Source organism: Gorilla gorilla, chromosome 16 (assembly GCF_029281585.2).
Source record: "Gorilla gorilla gorilla isolate KB3781 chromosome 16, NHGRI_mGorGor1-v2.1_pri, whole genome shotgun sequence".
Lineage (NCBI taxonomy): Eukaryota > Metazoa > Chordata > Mammalia > Primates > Hominidae > Gorilla > Gorilla gorilla.
This window is the reverse complement of record NC_073240.2, coordinates 59,907,022-59,924,035: the sequence shown is the minus strand read 5'-3', so window position 1 is coordinate 59,924,035 and position 17,014 is coordinate 59,907,022. Positions and strand designations below refer to the sequence as shown.

The 17,014-nt window shown below is 46.9% G+C and overlaps 1 protein-coding gene across 1 annotated transcript in view; it reads left to right on the top strand.

Moving 5' to 3' along the window:
• The window catches only part of MYO1E (myosin IE), a 240,197-nt gene extending 223,517 nt beyond the window's left edge, over nucleotides 1-16,680 (top strand). The window contains exons 27-28 of the mRNA XM_004056268.5: nucleotides 14,665-14,834; nucleotides 15,578-16,680. Of these exons, the coding sequence (XP_004056316.1) occupies nucleotides 14,665-14,834; nucleotides 15,578-15,654 (247 nt within the window). The 3' untranslated portion in view covers nucleotides 15,655-16,680. The remainder of the gene's footprint in view (nucleotides 1-14,664; nucleotides 14,835-15,577) is intronic.
• The last annotated feature ends 334 nt before the right edge of the window (nucleotides 16,681-17,014 follow it).

The window sequence follows — 17,014 nt, the reverse complement described above, 5'->3', positions numbered from 1 at the left end:
CTTCAGCAACATTAAGCATAACATCCCAGCATTCTATATGATATTTGTTGAAGAATATGGGTCTTTGTGGCTTTACAGTGAGAGCCTCTCTGCCTTTCTAGAATATAAATAAAGAGTGGTGAAGAGAACCCAGCCTTTTTAGCCGGAGGAAGTGAAGATTCCTGAAACTCTGTGTAGATATTAAAAGAGCTATCAGTTTTAAAAGGGGGTTAAGACATGTCCTGTGGAGTCATAGGGATGGAACTAGCGCCAACTGAAAGCCAGTTAGTGAACTCTGCCAGGAGGTAGATTTTGGCTCCAGTAAAAGGAAGAACGTAGCAACCCAAATATGAGTTGCCCTCGTATGTAAACAGCATTTTGTTCCTGGGAGCATCCAGGCACCAGGTGAATGGGGATCACCAGGCAGGAGTGTTCAGAGTAGTGTCGTCATATGTTAGATAAGGGGAAAGAGAGGCCTCTCTAACACTGGACCTGCTGTTTGCCCTCTCTGAGCTTCAGTTTCCTTGTCTAAGCTCTAATGTAATGCCATCAAACTTGCAGCAAACTTGTTGGGAGGACTAGAAATTATATACATAAAATCTCTAGCATGGTACTTGGCATGCAGGCGTCTGCTCACTTAACTGTAGCTTGAGGGTGGTAATGACGGTGACAGGGTGATGATCATAAGGACCCTCGTCACTTCATGGAAGTTGAACTAGAGACTTGTAAGGAATCTTCCAGCTCTGCACGACTCTCCATGGTGGAGTGGCTCTGTCTGCTAAAGCTAGTAATGGCCTGCTCCCACCCACTCTCTCTTCTCTTCCCCTCTCTCAAGCCCACTTCCATTTTCCACTGTCTCCTGTCTCTAGCACCATGGAGAAGTTTCAAATGAGGATCAGGAGGTATGAATGCAAAATAGACCTGTGCAGGAAGAGAAACAACAGCTCCTTCCTCTGAGGGGGCAGCCATCCATCTACCTTTTTGTTTGTTGGTTGGTTGCTTTGTTTTTTGAGACAGGGTCTTGCTCTGTTGCCCAGGCTGCAATGCAGTGGTGCAGTCTCGGCTCACTGCAGCCTCCTCCCAGGTTCAAGTGATTCTCCTGCCTCAGCCTCCTGAGTAGCTGGGATTACAGGCACGCACCACCACACCCAGCTAATTTTTTTTTTTTTTTTAGACGGAGTCTCACTTGGTTGCCAGGCTGGAGTGCAGTGCCACAATCTCGGCTCACTGCAATCTCTGCCTCCCGGGTTCAAGCGATTCCCCTGCCTCAGCCTCCCGAGTAGCCAGGACTACAGGCGCCCGCCACCACGCCCGGCTAATTTGTGTGTGTGTGTGTGTGTGTATTTTTGTAGAGACAGAGTTTCACTGTGTTGGCCAGGATGGTCTTGATCTCCTGACCTCATGATCCACCCGCCTTGGCCTCCCAAAGTGCTGGGATTAAGATGTGAGCCACCACACCCAGCCTAATTTTTGTATTTTTGGTAGAGACAGGGTTTCACCATGTTGGCCAGGCTGGTCTCAAACTCCTGACCTCAAGTAATCCACCCACCTTGGCCTCCCAAAGTGCTGGGATTACAGGCATGAGCCACTGTGCCTGGCCCCATTCATCTTTATGCCCTATTATTTGCCCTATTATTTGATGTTTTTCCTGCCTTGGCCGCTTCCTTCTAAAGACCACAGAGCTCTTAAGAACTTTACCACGTTCTCTCCTAGCAGCATTCCTTTTGCCCTGGCAAGTCTTATCTCACTTCATTTGGGCTACAAATATGAAAGCACCTTAGTTGGTTTTTTTGGGGGGGGGTTTTTTGTTTGTTTGAGATGGAGTCTTGTTCTGTCGCCAGGCTGGAGTGCATTGGTGCAATCTCAGCTCACTGCAACCTCCATGTCCTGGGTTCAAGTGACTGTCCTGCCTCAACCTGCTGAGTAGCTGGGACTACAGGTGCGTGCCACCACACCCAGCTAATTTTTTTGTGTTTTTTTTTTTTGTAGAGATGGGGTTTCACCATCTTGGCCAGGATGGTCTCGATCTCTTGACCTCGTGATCTGCCTGCCTTGTCCTCCCAAAGTAGCTGGGATTACAGGCATGAGCCACCGCGCCCAGCTGAAAGCACCTTAGTTTTATCACACAGCCAGCCATCAGTAGAGTGGATGCCGCCCTTATGTAGACCTCTCTCTATGTGCGCACGCGTGTGTGTGTGTGTGTGTGTGTGTGTGTGTGTCTCCCTCTCCTCTTCCCTTCCACTACCCCCCCAGTCTTGGGTAAGTAGCTATATCCCACCAGTTCTCATGACCGTGTTTCACGTGATTGGCTTGGTCTAAACCAGCAGTTCTCAAACTCTAGTGTGCAGTAGAATCCCCTGGAAAGCTTGCTGGCCCACTTTCCCTGTTTCTGATTCTGTAGGTCTGGGGTAGGGCCTAAGAATTTGCATTTGTACCATGTTCCCAGGTGATGCTCTGATCCAGGGACCACATTTTGAAAACCACTGGTCTGAAGGCACCTGTAGTCTGATTGATAAAGCCAGGGAAGCCTCCCTGTGAAGGTGAATTGCAAGGGTGCTGTTAGGTTCATGGGATTTTTGCTCTCTAACCCAGACCTACATCTTTCAGGTGGGTGAGCATCACTAAGTCACAATCCCTTCTAGGCCCAGTTTGATGCCTCAAAGTAGGCAGGGTATTAAAAGCAGTCAACAGAATGCACCAAATCTCTTAGCTCTGTGTGCTAGCTGCCTACTTACTTTGGTTTTGGCAAGCAAAACCATCTTTCCAGCCTACTTTGCAAGTTGCAAACTTGCACATCAGCCAGCTGGGAGCATCTGTCAGCCAAAAGTAGGCAATTTAGGAACACTGTGTCTTAACCAAGGCTGCTCCCTTCCAGCCCTCTGCCATGTGGTTCCCTATTTAAGTCTTATCGCACCCTTTGCCACCCTCCAGCCTAAAGACTGGGTACACGTGGTGCTGTCTTGGAGGCAGGCCATGAGGCCGGAAGGAGAGGACACCTTCACACCTGTCTGCTAGGCAGTAAGATTTCCTTGTATGTAAAACACAATTAGTAGGCACACTGTGTCTTAGCCAGCCTCCTCTTTGTAACCTTAAATCTGCTGTGCAAACATTCCTTACAAAATAGTACCTTGGGCAAAAGGCTCAGCCTTTTCTTAGTATTTATTTTCTAAAACATGTAAAGGTGAAAATTAAAAGTGTCTAATGTGGCCAGAGACTTTGGATGTGGCATTTTATGGATCCCCATGGTTACCTAAATTTAACAGCTTCTCCTATTTGCCAAAAAAACATGAATTGCATTTATTCCACAGGAGGCTGTTGAAGCATGCAGGGAATTTTAGGATCCCAAGTTTGTACTTTTTCCATAAACATGAAAATTCCTATACATCAAAGTTCTAAGCAGTCACCTTGACTTTACCAATCTATAAAAGTAGGATTACTATGGTCTTTCTTTCCTGGCTTTCACATTCTGGGTTTATCTTTCCTTCCTCTCTCTCATCCCTCAGTGCACTTTTTCTGTAATTTATTTTGGATCATGTAATATGGATAAAATCAAATGATGTAATTAGCACCTCAAGTTAAGTCAGGCAAGTCTTTATCAGTTTATTTTAGGTTCAATCAGTTGTTCTGAAGAGAGCATGAAGATTTCACTAAATTAATTACCATCCCAACTGGATTCTTTACCCTTTCATTGCAATATTGGTGCACATGGTAGCTATCATTATCATTCTCCAGGAAACACTGAGAGATCTGCATGGGAATCAGGATCTTGCCATCGCTTAGCATAGCTTTTGAGAAGTCTTAATTCAGGTCAAAGATCTTTCCTGTTTCTCAAGGAAAGAGAAGAGGTTAGGCAAGAATCCTATTAACAGTTCATCCAGGCCGGGCGCGGTGGCTCACGCCTGTAATCCCAGCACTTTGGGAGGCTGAGGTAGGTGGATCACGAGGTCAGGAGATCAAGACCATCCTGATTAACACGGTGAAACCCCGTCTCCACTAAAAACACAAACAATTAGCTGGGTATGGTGGTGGGTGCCTGTAGTCCCAGCTAATCAGGAGGCTGAGGCGGGAGAATGGCGTGAACCCAGGAGGCAGAGCTTGCAGTGAGCTGAGATTGGGCCACTGCACTCCAGCCTGGGCGACAGAGCAAGACTCTGTCTCAAAAAAAAAAAAAAAAAAAAAAAACCCAAAAAAAACAGTTCATCCACCCACCTTTGCTCTGATCTCACTATCCAGTGTGCTTTGTAATTTTCCCTCCTATAACTGAAATGTACCTAATCTACCTGCAGTTCATTCTTGGAGGCATTAAAACCCAGACTGGAAATGTCTGTTGACCTTTTTAATCCTGTGGTCCATTTTGTGGGAGGACAACTTCAGGAAATTTCAAGATACTCCAGAGATTAATCCAACTAGAAGTTGGAAAAACAGAAAAGTCTTGGAAGTGCTCAGTGGTAGGGCTTCTGGGCATGCCACAAAGGAGGGGTCAGTAGAAATATTTAAATGCTGCCTTTGTGTCTCTTGTCAAGATCCTCCCAATGGAGTCATATTTTTAAGGGGCTTAAAATTTCTATCAAGTGTCCAATAGCAATATTTCTCAACCCATAATCTATGGGAGCAGCAGCCATATCCTGGCCCAGGCAGACATGGTGCTGAGGAATTCCTGGCATGCATTTCCACATTTCCAGTAATGTTTATAGATTCAACCTTTCGGAACACAGCATATTTTTAAGAGCCAGTGAAATAAAATGCCATTATTTTCCTTCTTGGAATTTCAAGACAGAAATTTCCCATCTGCAGAACAAAGAGGTGATATTCGAAAGCTTAATCCTAGCTGCCCCTGACATAGACTAGGCACACCCACCCAGGAGGTGTGGGAGCTACAGAGAAATTCACAAAAGGTGGCATTTAGAGTGCAGAGAGCACAGGATTTGCATCTGTAAGAGCAGGGTGAGTCCTGGTTCATTCATTCTTTCCTTTTTCTTTTATTCATCAGTATTTACTGAGCCATGTGCCTTCTATGTGCTACCCCAGGCTTATCACTTAATCCTTCTACTCCTTGGTGTCTTCACCTGTATAATAGGGATACTAATAGAATAATTTTGAAAACCCACTCCTCAGGGTTTTCTTGAAGGTTAAATAAGGGCTTTGTGTGCTATAAAGCACAATGCTATTTGAAAGTTATTTTGTATTTGATTCATTACCATTATTCATTGGCTGGTCTTGCAAGGAAATTTTAATGCTCTACCAGGGTTGAAAGGTGATGTTTCCTGGCCCAGTGGCTTTATTCTCAAGAACTCAAATCTCTGGCCTGCCTAGAGCTGTGGACTCCATGAAGGTCTACGCTTCAGGCATTGTTGGCTTTAATGCGGGGAATGGGCAGCCTAGGGAAGCCAAGACAAGACCAGACAGGGAGACACCCGCCCCCAACACACACACACCCTTGGCAGCTGTGCCTGTTCTCCGTGGGCACAGAGCATCAGCAGCACACAGAGTTCTGCAGTAATGGTAATAATCACTAGACATGAGAGCCTCATTTGGACAATTTGAAGACGAAAAGCCACAAACTCCTTCTGGCTCTGCACTATTCCACAGTCTCTTCCTTTCTTTTTTTTGTATTGTTTTGTTTTTTTTTTTTTTTTTTGAGACAGAGTCTCACTCTGTCACCCAGGCTGGAGTGCAGTGGCGCGATCCTGGCTCACTGCAGCTCAACCTCTGCCTCCCAGGTTCAAGCGATTCTCATGCCTCAACCTCGCAAGTAGCTGAGATTACACGCACGAGCCACCACACCTGGCTAATTTTTAGTAGGGACGGGGTTTCGCCATGTTGGCCAGGCTGGTCTCGAACTCCTGGCCTCAAGTGATCCGCCCACCTCAGCCTCCCAAAGTGCTGGGATTACAGGTGTGAGCCACTGCACCTGGCCTCCACGGTCTCTTTCTAACTAAACATCTGCAGTCATCATAACAATGAACATCCCATGGAAAGGATGGACATTGCTAGGGCAGAGGGAATTAGCCCTCAGTTTAGAGAGTTTTCATGTCATTTGGGGTTTTGTTTTCTTGTGGGCTTTTGGCACCTTGTGAGATTCGGCAGCCATCCATGAGGACTCAAATGTCAGCTGACATCCTAATGTCTCGGGGCAAATATATCACTTGGTCTTCTCTGGTCACTAATACAGGACTTCTCTTGCAGAGCAAGTTTTCACAAAGCAAACTGGATGTAGTGTGCTTAATTCATCAGGAAATGTTATTTGTTTCTGGGTTATAATGTGATTGCTCTATTCAGAAAAAAGAACCTGGTGCAAAAAGAAGTTGCTGTGGGTCAGCTTTTTCGTGCATTTATGTTAATTGGTAATAGACACATAAAGTGATGTGTACAAATTACCCTAAAATAAGAAAACTAAATTGGATTGTACAGAAATTACATATAATGAAACACTGGATTTGCTCAGTGATGTATAGTTTTACAACCATATATTAACATATGTATATTATATATATAAATAATATATACAATATAAGTAATATATATTATATATATAATGAGCCTTTATTATTGAAATGTCAAAAGAAAAAATAACTTATTGTGAGTCTGAAATCTTGCTGCAACTCCCCATCATCTAGCCAAGCACAGTGGCTCATGCCGTTAATCCCAGCAGTTCTGGAGGCCGAGGCAGGAGGATCACTTGAGATCAGGAGTTCAAGACCAGGCTGACCAACATGTGAAACCCTGTCTCAACTAAAAATACAAAAATTAGTCGGGCGTGGTGGCAGGTGCCTATAATCCCAGCTACTTGGGAGACTCAGGCATGAGAATCACTTGAATCTGGGAGGCAGACGCTGCAGCGAGCCAAGATCATTCCACTGCTCTCCAGCCAAGTGACAGAGCAAGGCTCTGTCTAAAACAAAACAAAACAAAACAAAAAACAACCATTATCTCAATGAAATAATTATTTTTATAACATGATTTTCAATTCTATGATGTTTATTAGAAATACAAATACTGTATCACAAAGTACCAGACCTACCAAAATTATCTAATTTCTACAATTATAAAACAAATGGTGGCACATGGCTGTAGTCCCAGCACTCAGATAGCTAAAGCAGGAGGATAGCCCAAGTCCAGGGGTTCAAGACTGCAGTGAGGTATGATCATGTCATTGTACCCCAGCCTGGGCATCATAGCAAGACCTTGTCTCTAAAAATAATAACAATAAGGAAATAATGAAACAGAAGTTGGCAAGGCATTTTTAGACATGAGCGAGCCTGTGCTGTTGTGAGGGCAGCTTGAGGATGGTAGGATGGTAGTGTGCTGGTAAACAGTGAGCACTCCAGGGAGGAAAAGGCCTGAACTGTAACATTTACCAGTTTCCATGGCAAAATTCTCTCTTCGTGGCCAATTTCAAGCTACCAGTGTGACTACTACTGACTGCGGAGTTGGGAAAACATGGGCAGTCTCACCATTGTATAGTATTTCTACCATACATCAGCAATAGACTTTAATAACTTCAAATGCGTAGATAGAAGGAAAATAAGTAGGCTGGGCACAGTGGCTCACGACTGTAATCCCAGCACTTTGGGAGGCCAAGGCGGGTGGATCACTTGAGGCCAGGAGTTCGAGACCAGCCTGGGCAACAGGGTGAAACCCCATCTCTACTAAAAATACAAAAGAAAAATTAGCTGGGCTTGTTGGCACATGCTTGTAATCCCAGCTACTCGGGAGGCTGAGGCAGGAGAAACGCTTGAACCCGGGAGGCGGAGGTTGCAGTGAGAAGTAGGAAGAGATAAATGATGAGCATTTATTGCCTTTGTTTTAATATAATTTCTTTGTCAATGATTTGGTTTTTAATAATGGCCATGTTTGACAACTGGCTCACAAAATTCCTGAAAGTTCTATCAGCTCTCGCAAGCTGGGCTAAGCCTGTTCTGGCACAGTGGGCATGCAGATCTCATGTGCCCTGTAAGGGGGTGTGTAATCCCTTCCTCCTGGACTAGCCAATTGCCTCGGCTGGGAGTAGGGGGCTCCACCTGCCTAGAAGACCTCATTAATCAAATTTCTGGCAGTTTCTTTGAAAGTCATTCCTGGCCGGGCGCGGTGGCTCACACCTGTAATCCCAGCACTTTGGGAAGCTGAGGCAGGTGGATCAGTTGAGGTCAGGAGTTCAAGACCAGCCTGACCAACATGGAGAAACCCCATCTCTACTAAAAATACAAGATTAGCCGGGCATGGTGGCGCATGCCTGTAGTCCCAACTACTTAGGAGGCTGAGGCAGGAGAATTGCTTGAACCCGGGAGGTGGAGGTTGCGGTGAGCCAAGATTGTACCATTGCACTCCAGCCTGGGCAACAAGAGTGAAACTCCGTCTCAAAACAAAACAAAAAGTCATTCTTTCTTCTCATTAATGACACAGGATTGCCACCTAGTGACGCAGAGGAGACTGCCTGGGTTTTCGAGGCTGTTGGAGTCTGGGAAAATGGCTGTTCCCACCAACTGTGTTCCAAGGTGGCTTCCAGGTCTCCAGTCTGGTGAATCGTAGAGATTGTGACGGCTTCGTTGACACAGATTTTCTGTGTTCCTCAGTGCTGTTGAGAGCTCTCTGTAAAACTTTCCTAGAATTAGAAAAAAGACCTGGAACCCGGTGCGGTGGCTTACACCTGTAATCCCATCACTTTGGGAGGCCAAGGTGGGAGGATCACTTAAGCCCAGGAGTTCAAGACCAGCCTGGGCAACATGGCAAAACTTCATCTCTAAAAATAAAGAGGCCGGGCGCATTGGCTCACACCTGTAATCCCAGCACTTTGGGAGGCTGAGGCGGGCGGATCACTTGAGGTCAGGAGTTCAACACCAGCCTAGCCAACATAGTGAAACCCTGTCTCTACTAAAAATACAAAAATTAGCTGGGTGTGGTGGTGGGCACCTGTAATCCCAGCTACTTGGGAGGCTGAGGCACGAGAATCGCTTGAACCTGGGAGGTGGAGGTTGCAGTGAGCCGAGATCATGCCACTGCACTCCAGCCTGCGTCATAGAGTGAGACTCAGTCTCAAAAAAATAAAAATAAATTAATAAATAAATAAAAGGAAAAAGAAAAAGGACCTAGGCCATTGCATGAATCTGCTCAGGTTTTACAGATGCAGAACTTGGCCCCAAACCCAGCACACAGACTCAAGCCCACGTCCCCCTCCTGCTACACACTGTCAACATAGAGCTTGAGGCCCCATCTCAGGGGGAGTTAGCCAAATAGCCACACAAGTCACTGTCACGCTACAATTGACCCATGCTCTGGAGAAGCCGTGGGCTAGGAGAGGGTATGGCCGGGGGTTTGCCAGAGTATGAGGAAGCAGTGATGGAAATGAGATCCGAAGGCTGAGCAGGAGTTAGCAGTGCTGCCTGGGAAGTGGGGAGAGGCCAGGGGAGCATAGCCAGACCAAGGATCCAGAAAGATTCCATGTGGCTGCAGTGCCAGGAGCCTTAGGCGTGTGCCACCATGTTGGCCAGGGATGAAACAAGCAGGAAATCCCAGGAGCCTGCATCAGTCATCTCACAGGAGTGTCGTGAGGGTGAAATGAAGCAGCATCTGTGAAAATGCCTAGGACAAGGCCTGGCCGAGTTGAGGGGAGTTTATCCAGACTTCACACAGCTACCGGCAGTTTCCCAGAAGACATCCTGTCTGCTAGCCCTCACAAGAAGGGTGTAGACATGTGCAGGCTGGCCAGGGAGAATGGCTCTCACTGTGGCTCGCTTTGGGAATATGCCGCCCCAGCAAAGCAGCTGTGCCTCTTTGTGGTCACAAGACAGAGCCAATGGTGGCAGCATCAGTGTTGCCCTTCCTAATGCAAAGTGCAGAGGTCCTCCCTCCTCCACCCACCTGCCCACTCCTCCCGGCTGCCATCAGACAGTCCCCACTATCCACACCCTGCTCCCCAGCAGATGTCCCATCTCAAAGCTGCCCTGGCCTCCCCCACCTCTCACCTGTGGAGTTACTAGGAACCCTATTCAGCCTAGTGATAAAGGGCCAAATGGCTTACACTGCCAGCATGGTAGCAGTTGTCCACAACCTGGACAATTATGGACCCCAAATTCCCCGGGTAATTTCGGAGGTTTTACTTTGGCCAGGAGTCACTTATCCTGAGGAAGTAGCCTCTGATGCCTTGATATCAAAGACCACGCAGTGGCCACATACACACAGCTCTTTGCGTCCTGCATCCCCTTAGGTCTTATTTATAATTTGGTATCTTATTACCAGAAAGAATCCGTTCCATCAGACTTACGATCTCTAGTTTAAAACAATCTAGATGCCTTTTTTTTTTTTTTTTTTTTTTTGCCTAATTACCCTGGCTAGAGTTTCCAGGATAATATTGGACAGAAGTGGTGAGTGCTGACATCCCTGTTTTGTTCCTGATCTTATGGGGAAATCATTGTGAGTTTCACCAGTAAATATGATGTAAGCTTGAAGTATGTGGACAAGGGTCCTCTCCCCAACCAGGGTTCATGAAGAAAGGTAGGAAGGCACCAATGTGGCCTGCAGCAGGGAGTAAGGCTGGGGTGTGAGCAGGGGCCGCCCCTGGCAGAGTCTGTAGGCGCCATGAAGGGTTTTGGTCCTTTTTCCAAGAGCAGAGAGAAGCTGTTAGAAAGATTTTCAGGTTGAGGATGGGGCGAACTAATAACAGCTGAGCTAGCATGTGGGCCAAGTGTCCTAGAAAGGAAACAACTGGCAAGGAAGACAGGAAGGACAGAAACAGGTCTTAGTCAAAGCTGGAGGCAGGTGGGGCAGAACAAGTGGGTGATGCCCAGGGCAGGGAGGGTCTTACCTCTCAGGAGCCATCCGTCTTGTCTTCCCACTAAGAGGTCTTACCCCGACCCTGAAGAGAGGAGTCCTTCAGCAGGAGGACCCTGTACCTAAGCCCCCATACTTGGGCTCCAGAGACCTTGTCAGTCTGCACTAAGGACAGTAGGGTTTTTCCCCTGAACAAGACAGGACAAATTTGCATCTGTGGGTTCAACTGGCCCGCTGTGCCCATGGGTTCCACATCTGTGGATTCAACCAAACTTGGAATGAAAATATTCGGAAAAAATATGGATAGCTGCCTCTGTAGTGAACATGTACAGACTTTAAAAAAAATTTTTTTTTTTTTTTTTGAGATGGAGTCTCACTCCGTTTCCCAGGCTGGAGTGCAGTGGCACGCTCTCGGCTCACTGCAAGCTCCGCCTCCCTGGTTCACGCCATTCTCCGGCCTCAGCCTCCCGAGTAGCTGGGACTACAGGCGCCCACCACCACGCCCGGCTAATTTTTTGTATTTTTAGTAGAGACGGGGTTTCACCGTGTTAGCCAGGATGGTCTCTATCTCCTGACCTCATGATCCACCCACCTCTGCCTCCCAAAGTGCTGGGATTACAGATTACAGGTGTGAGCCACTGCACCCGGCCTTTTTTTTTTTTTTGAGCAAAGTCTTACTCTGTGGCCCAGGCTGGAGTGCAGTGGCTCAATCTCGGCTCACTGTAACCTCCATCTCCCGGGTTCAAGCGATTCTCCTGCCTCAGCCTCCCAAGTAGCTGGGACTATAGGCGTGCACCGTCACACCCAGCTACCATCTGTATTTTCAGTAGAGACAGGGGTTTCGCCATGTTGGCCAGGCTGGTCTCGAACTCCTGACTTCAGGTGATCCATCCGCCTTGGCCTCCCAAGGTGCTGGGATTATAGGCGTGAGCCACCATGCCTAGCCAGTCCTATATTTTTTAAAAAGCCTTTTTCTTGTCATTATTCCATAAACAATATAGTATAACAACTATTTACATAGCATTTACATTATATTAGGTATTATAAATAATCCAGAGGTGATTTAACATATACAGGAGGATGTGCATAGGTTATATGCAATTGTTACACTTTCATATGAGGGACGTGTCTGTGGAGTTTAGTATCTGTGAGGAGTCCTGGAACCAGTCCCCCAGGGAGATAGGGATGAGTTTTTGGTGTGTGTGCGTGCACATGTGTGCATCTGTGTCCTTCCATGTGCACTTGTAGCCCAGTTCTGTGGACTGCCAGTCTGGAGGCTTCCTCCCTCCCAGGGTGTTGTAATGCCCGCCCTCATACCCTTTCATTCCTTGTGGCTGAGAAGTCACATGACGTCTGGTATCCAGGCTAATGGCTCTTATTAACCAAATGCTGACACATCCCAATATATAGGGTGCTTAATTAAAAACCTGCTTGCCTGGCCAACTTTCAGAGAAGCAAGCACTTCTTGAACAGGGAATGGGGATTTCCAGTAGGCACTAGGTAGAAAACGAATGATGTCACACTAAGAACCTACAAAATGCCTTTCCTCTGCACTAAGAGAAAAGTGCAGGGGGGTGGTGGTGGTGAGAGGAGTGGAGCCTGAGTAGCCTTGAGGATTGCTCCCTCCCACGTGGGGTGGTGAAAAAGCCCAGTCTCAGGGGTGCCCAGCCCCTCCTGGGGACAGTCCACCACCCTGCTGGCAGTCAGTGTTCCCCCCTGCCACCCCTTTGTGATCCAGGTTGTTCATCAGCACCCCATGAACATCTGTCATCACAGGACCTGGGCAAGGCCAGCAGGCTGTGGCTCCTGAGAGCACAGCTCAAAACTGGGTGTGGTTGTTCTTTCCAGAACTCAGGCCCCAGTAAGGCCCTCCCTTTTCCTCCTTGCTCCTGTAGGTGTGAATGATGTGCACAGACCTAACAGCCAGCCTCACCCTGTTGAGGTCCAGCCCAACTTCTTGAGGGAGAAATCGTAAGCTTCTTTTGTAGGGAAATAAATGTAGCCTTTACTTTGGTTTGTCCTTAAGCAAAGTGGAAAAAAAGAAATGTTCTCCATGTTTCCATTTTCCTTTTTGTTTTTGCTGAATGCTTTTTATGAACATATTTAATAAATGTTTCAGGTATAAGTGTAAAGATCTCACTAGGAACAAGTTGAACTTACACACCTTTGAAAGAATGTATGAATAGTGACTTAAGGCAGCATAGTATATAGGAAGAATAACTTTAAAGCTAGAAGATCTGGATTAGGGTTAGAGCACTGGAGTTATTTTTAATAATTATGACAGTGGGGTGGAAGGAGTGTCACTGGCATCCAGTGGGTAGAGGCCAGGGATCCTACAGGGCATAGGACAGCCTCCTGCACCCACCCCCATACACACACACACAACAGAGAATTCCCAGCCGCAAATGTCAGTAGTGCAGATGTTGAGAAACTGCTCTGGATAAACTCTTGTATAAGAATATTTACAGCAACATTTTTGGAGGGGCAAAGGGGAGCTCTGAGGGGTAATAATGAAAGAATGGGAAGGAGACCTGAGGAGTAATACTGATTGATAAAATGAGAGGGAAGTCTGTGGATTAATAATGAGGGGGTGGGAGGGAAGATTGTGGAGTAATGATGAGGGTATGAGGGAAGTCTGCAGAGTAATAATGAGAAGGTCGGAGGGAAGTGTGAGGAGTAATAATGAGGGATGGGAGGGAAGTCTGAGGAGTAATAATCAGGAGGTAGGAGGGAAGTCTGCAGAGTAATAATGAGGGGTAGGAGGGACGTCTGTGGAGTAATAATGAGAGGGCAGAAAAGCCTGCAGAGTAATAACGAAGGGGTAGGAGGGAGGTCTGCAGAGTAATAATGAGGGATGGGAGGGAAGTTTGACAAGAAATAATGAGAGGGTGAGATGGAAGTCTGAGGAGTACTGATGAGGGGGTAGGAGGGATGTCTGCAGAGTAATAATGGGGTGGGAAAGAAGTCTGCAGAGTAATGAGCGGGTGAAAGGAAAGTGAGGAGTAATAATGAAGGGGTGGGAGGGAAGTGTGAGGAGTAATAATGAGGGATGGGAGGGAAGTCTAAGGAGTAATAATGAGCTGGTGAGATAATAATAAGTCTCTGGAGTAATGAGGGTGGGTGGATAGATGGGATGGGAGTAGACAGGAGTGAGGTCTGAGGCATAATAAGGTTGTGAATGGGGAGCAAATCTCATGGCAGCATTTTTTATAATAGTGAAAACTGGAACCATCCCAAGTGACCATCCACAGTGCCCTGGAGAAGTAAACTGTGACACACTCACTCGCGCAGTGGTGTAGTATCAGGCAGCAAGTATGAAGGAACTATAGCTGCAGGCATCAGCAGGGCACGTCATCCAGTTGTTGAGTGTGTGACCGTGGAATATGATTCCTTTCATACAGTTGACAGTTGGACCAAAATATTGGCTAGGGGTATTTACATGTGTGGCAAACTGTAGAGATGAGCCAGAGAATCGTTAATACAAACTGTAAGGTGGTGGTAATCTGGGGGGAATGCAGTGAAGGAGAAATGCTACAGGCTTCTGTGGCACCTGCAAAAGTTCCATTTCGAAACTTGAGGAAGGAGGGACAGATACCTGAATGTTCCTGATTTAAATGTATGGGTATACTTTCGACACTTTTTTATGGATATGTGTCTCCCACATTTCCTTCTATGCTGGGGACACAGTGACAACAGCAGCTAAGGTTTTTAAGAGCTATGTGCATTTGCAACAACCTTGTGAGAAAAGTTACTTTTATTCTTCAAGTTTAAAGACTGCACCCTGGGCCACATGTCTTCTAAGGATGGAGCTGGATTTGAACTTGAACAGGCCAGTGCCGGCCGCCATGCTCCAAACCACCGTTCGGTGCTGCTGCCTCCCGTTGGGGCCCAGTCTCATCTGCTCCACTCTCTCCACAGGGTCAGGAGACAAACAACCAGTCGGCCTCCCCCAGCAGGGGGCAGACCCAAGCCTCAGCCCAAGCCCAAGCCTCAGGTGCCACAGTGCAAGGCTTTGTATGCCTATGACGCTCAGGACACAGACGAACTCAGCTTTAATGCCAATGACATTATTGATATTATCAAAGAAGGTAAGTGTGTGGCTGGTTGGCTGGGACAGCCTCCCAAAGAGCATGCAGTCACATTGCTGTAAGATCTAGTGTGAAAATGAAAAGAATTTATGGGCTCCTCAAACTGCAATTTGTAGAGGCAGGTCAGGCCTCAGGCTCAGTCTGATCAAGACACCAGCTTTTTTAATGCTTCTTTCAGCTCCGCCCCCTTATTTATATTCCCTCCCTTCTCGAGCTGTTTTTCTTCATGGTAGCAAAACGGCAGCAGCAATTCGATGCCAACATATCAAACCATGTCTGAAATGTGCATCATCTCTGAAACTTCTTTTCTTAGTCATTGGACAAAAGTCCTGACTTTTATTCTGATCAGACCAAATTAGCCATGTGTCCATCCCTGAACCAACTTCAGTAGCAAGACAAAGGCTGTACCCTGAGAGGATAACACCTGGTAGGGGCTGTCCCCAGAAACAGGGGGAGGTCTGTCCCACCCACACTTCCTGGCTTCTTCATAATGAAAGTGGATGGAGTGGAAGCCAGGAAGACAACCTTGAATATCCATTATTAAAGCAGTCCATGGGCTTGGCTGAGTGCTTTATTAATTTGGTAGATATCTTACTCTTTACAACAAACTTTTTGATTTAAAGAACAAAGGGAAAACAACATGGATGGAGCCAAATCACTTGAGCCCATAGGAGCAGAGTGTGTGTGGCTGGGGCAGAAGAGACTTACTCATCTTCACTTTCACCGTCTCTCTCTCCCTGCAGATCCTTCTGGCTGGTGGACGGGTCGACTACGAGGCAAGCAGGGCCTGTTCCCCAACAACTATGTGACCAAGATCTGAGGTGCCCGTGACTCTGACGCATGGGGCAGAGGAGCTCCAGGCACAGACCAGGGGAGGGGATATTTAGGGGCTCCCCTTACAATCCACAATGAGCAATTGCTTCTCCAAGGCCTGGAGCTATTCCGGTACCTTCCCCATGGAGGACACTGAAAAGGCTGGGTTGGGGACAGGGAGTATCACTCCATAAGTGATCCTAAAAGGTAGCCTCTTCATAGGAACCCAGGAGGACAAAACCACCATGCATTAAGATTTATTTATTGTATTTAAACCTGGTGAGAGGACAAGTGAGGTCTGCTCAGACCTTGTAGGCTTCTATCAAAACAGCACCCTGCTTGCTCACCAGGCCTAGGGAATGGCTGTAGGCGGCCGCTGACAAGTGCCTTTAGTTGAAGAGCACATTTCTTTCATCTCTCTTGTCCATACCTGATAGACACATTCCTCTCTGCCACCTTCCTTCAGGGAGGACCCGCCCTCTGCAGACTGGGCTTAGCGTGAGCAGGCACTTCCCATGTACATGCCAAGGGTAAGCTGGCCTGCTGAGCCCAGGGGGACAGAGGGGCACTGGTTTACACTTTGCCGGGACCATCAGGGCCACCAAGCAGGTCAGGGGCTGGGGGCTGGGGGCTGGGGGCTGGGCTGCCGGCTTTGCTTTCTCTGGGTCTTCAATTGGAATGTGGCTGGCCCATATTGGTTTGTGTTTAAATGCTGTACTTACTACAAGAAGGATCTTTTTTTCAAGCTGTACATTTATAAAAACAGATCATATACTGTATATATAAAAATCTTGAGATGGTAGAAAACATGTATGAATGTACTAAGTAGTATTCCACTGTACTCATTCATAAGAGTAGGTTTTCTTACAAAACTCACACCAGGTACTTACAGATGTGCCCTGCTTTTTTCCAACTACGGAGTGTCACTGCTTTCTAGCTCAGTCCCTGCAGACTCTTCTCAACTCTTTCCCTATAGGAAACTTACTCCGCGTCCTGCCCCCACCTCCTAAATAAATAAAGGAATCGGCGAACACCTTCTTCTTTTATGACATTTGTTATGGGTTGAATTGTGTGCCTCCAAAGAAGATGTTGGAGTCCCAGCCACCAGTACCTCACAATATGACCTTATTTGGAAATAGAGTCTTTATGGAGCAAACAAACAAAATTAATTAAAATGAAGTCATTAGAGTGGGTCTTAATCCAATATAATGGTGTCCTGATGGAAAGGGGAAATTTGGACACAGAGACCAACATGCAGAGGAAAGACCATGTGAAAAGGCAGGGAGAAGACAGCCATTCACAAGCCCTGGAGAGAGGCCTGGAACAGATTCTCCCTCACAGCCCTCACAAGGAACCAGCCCTGCCCA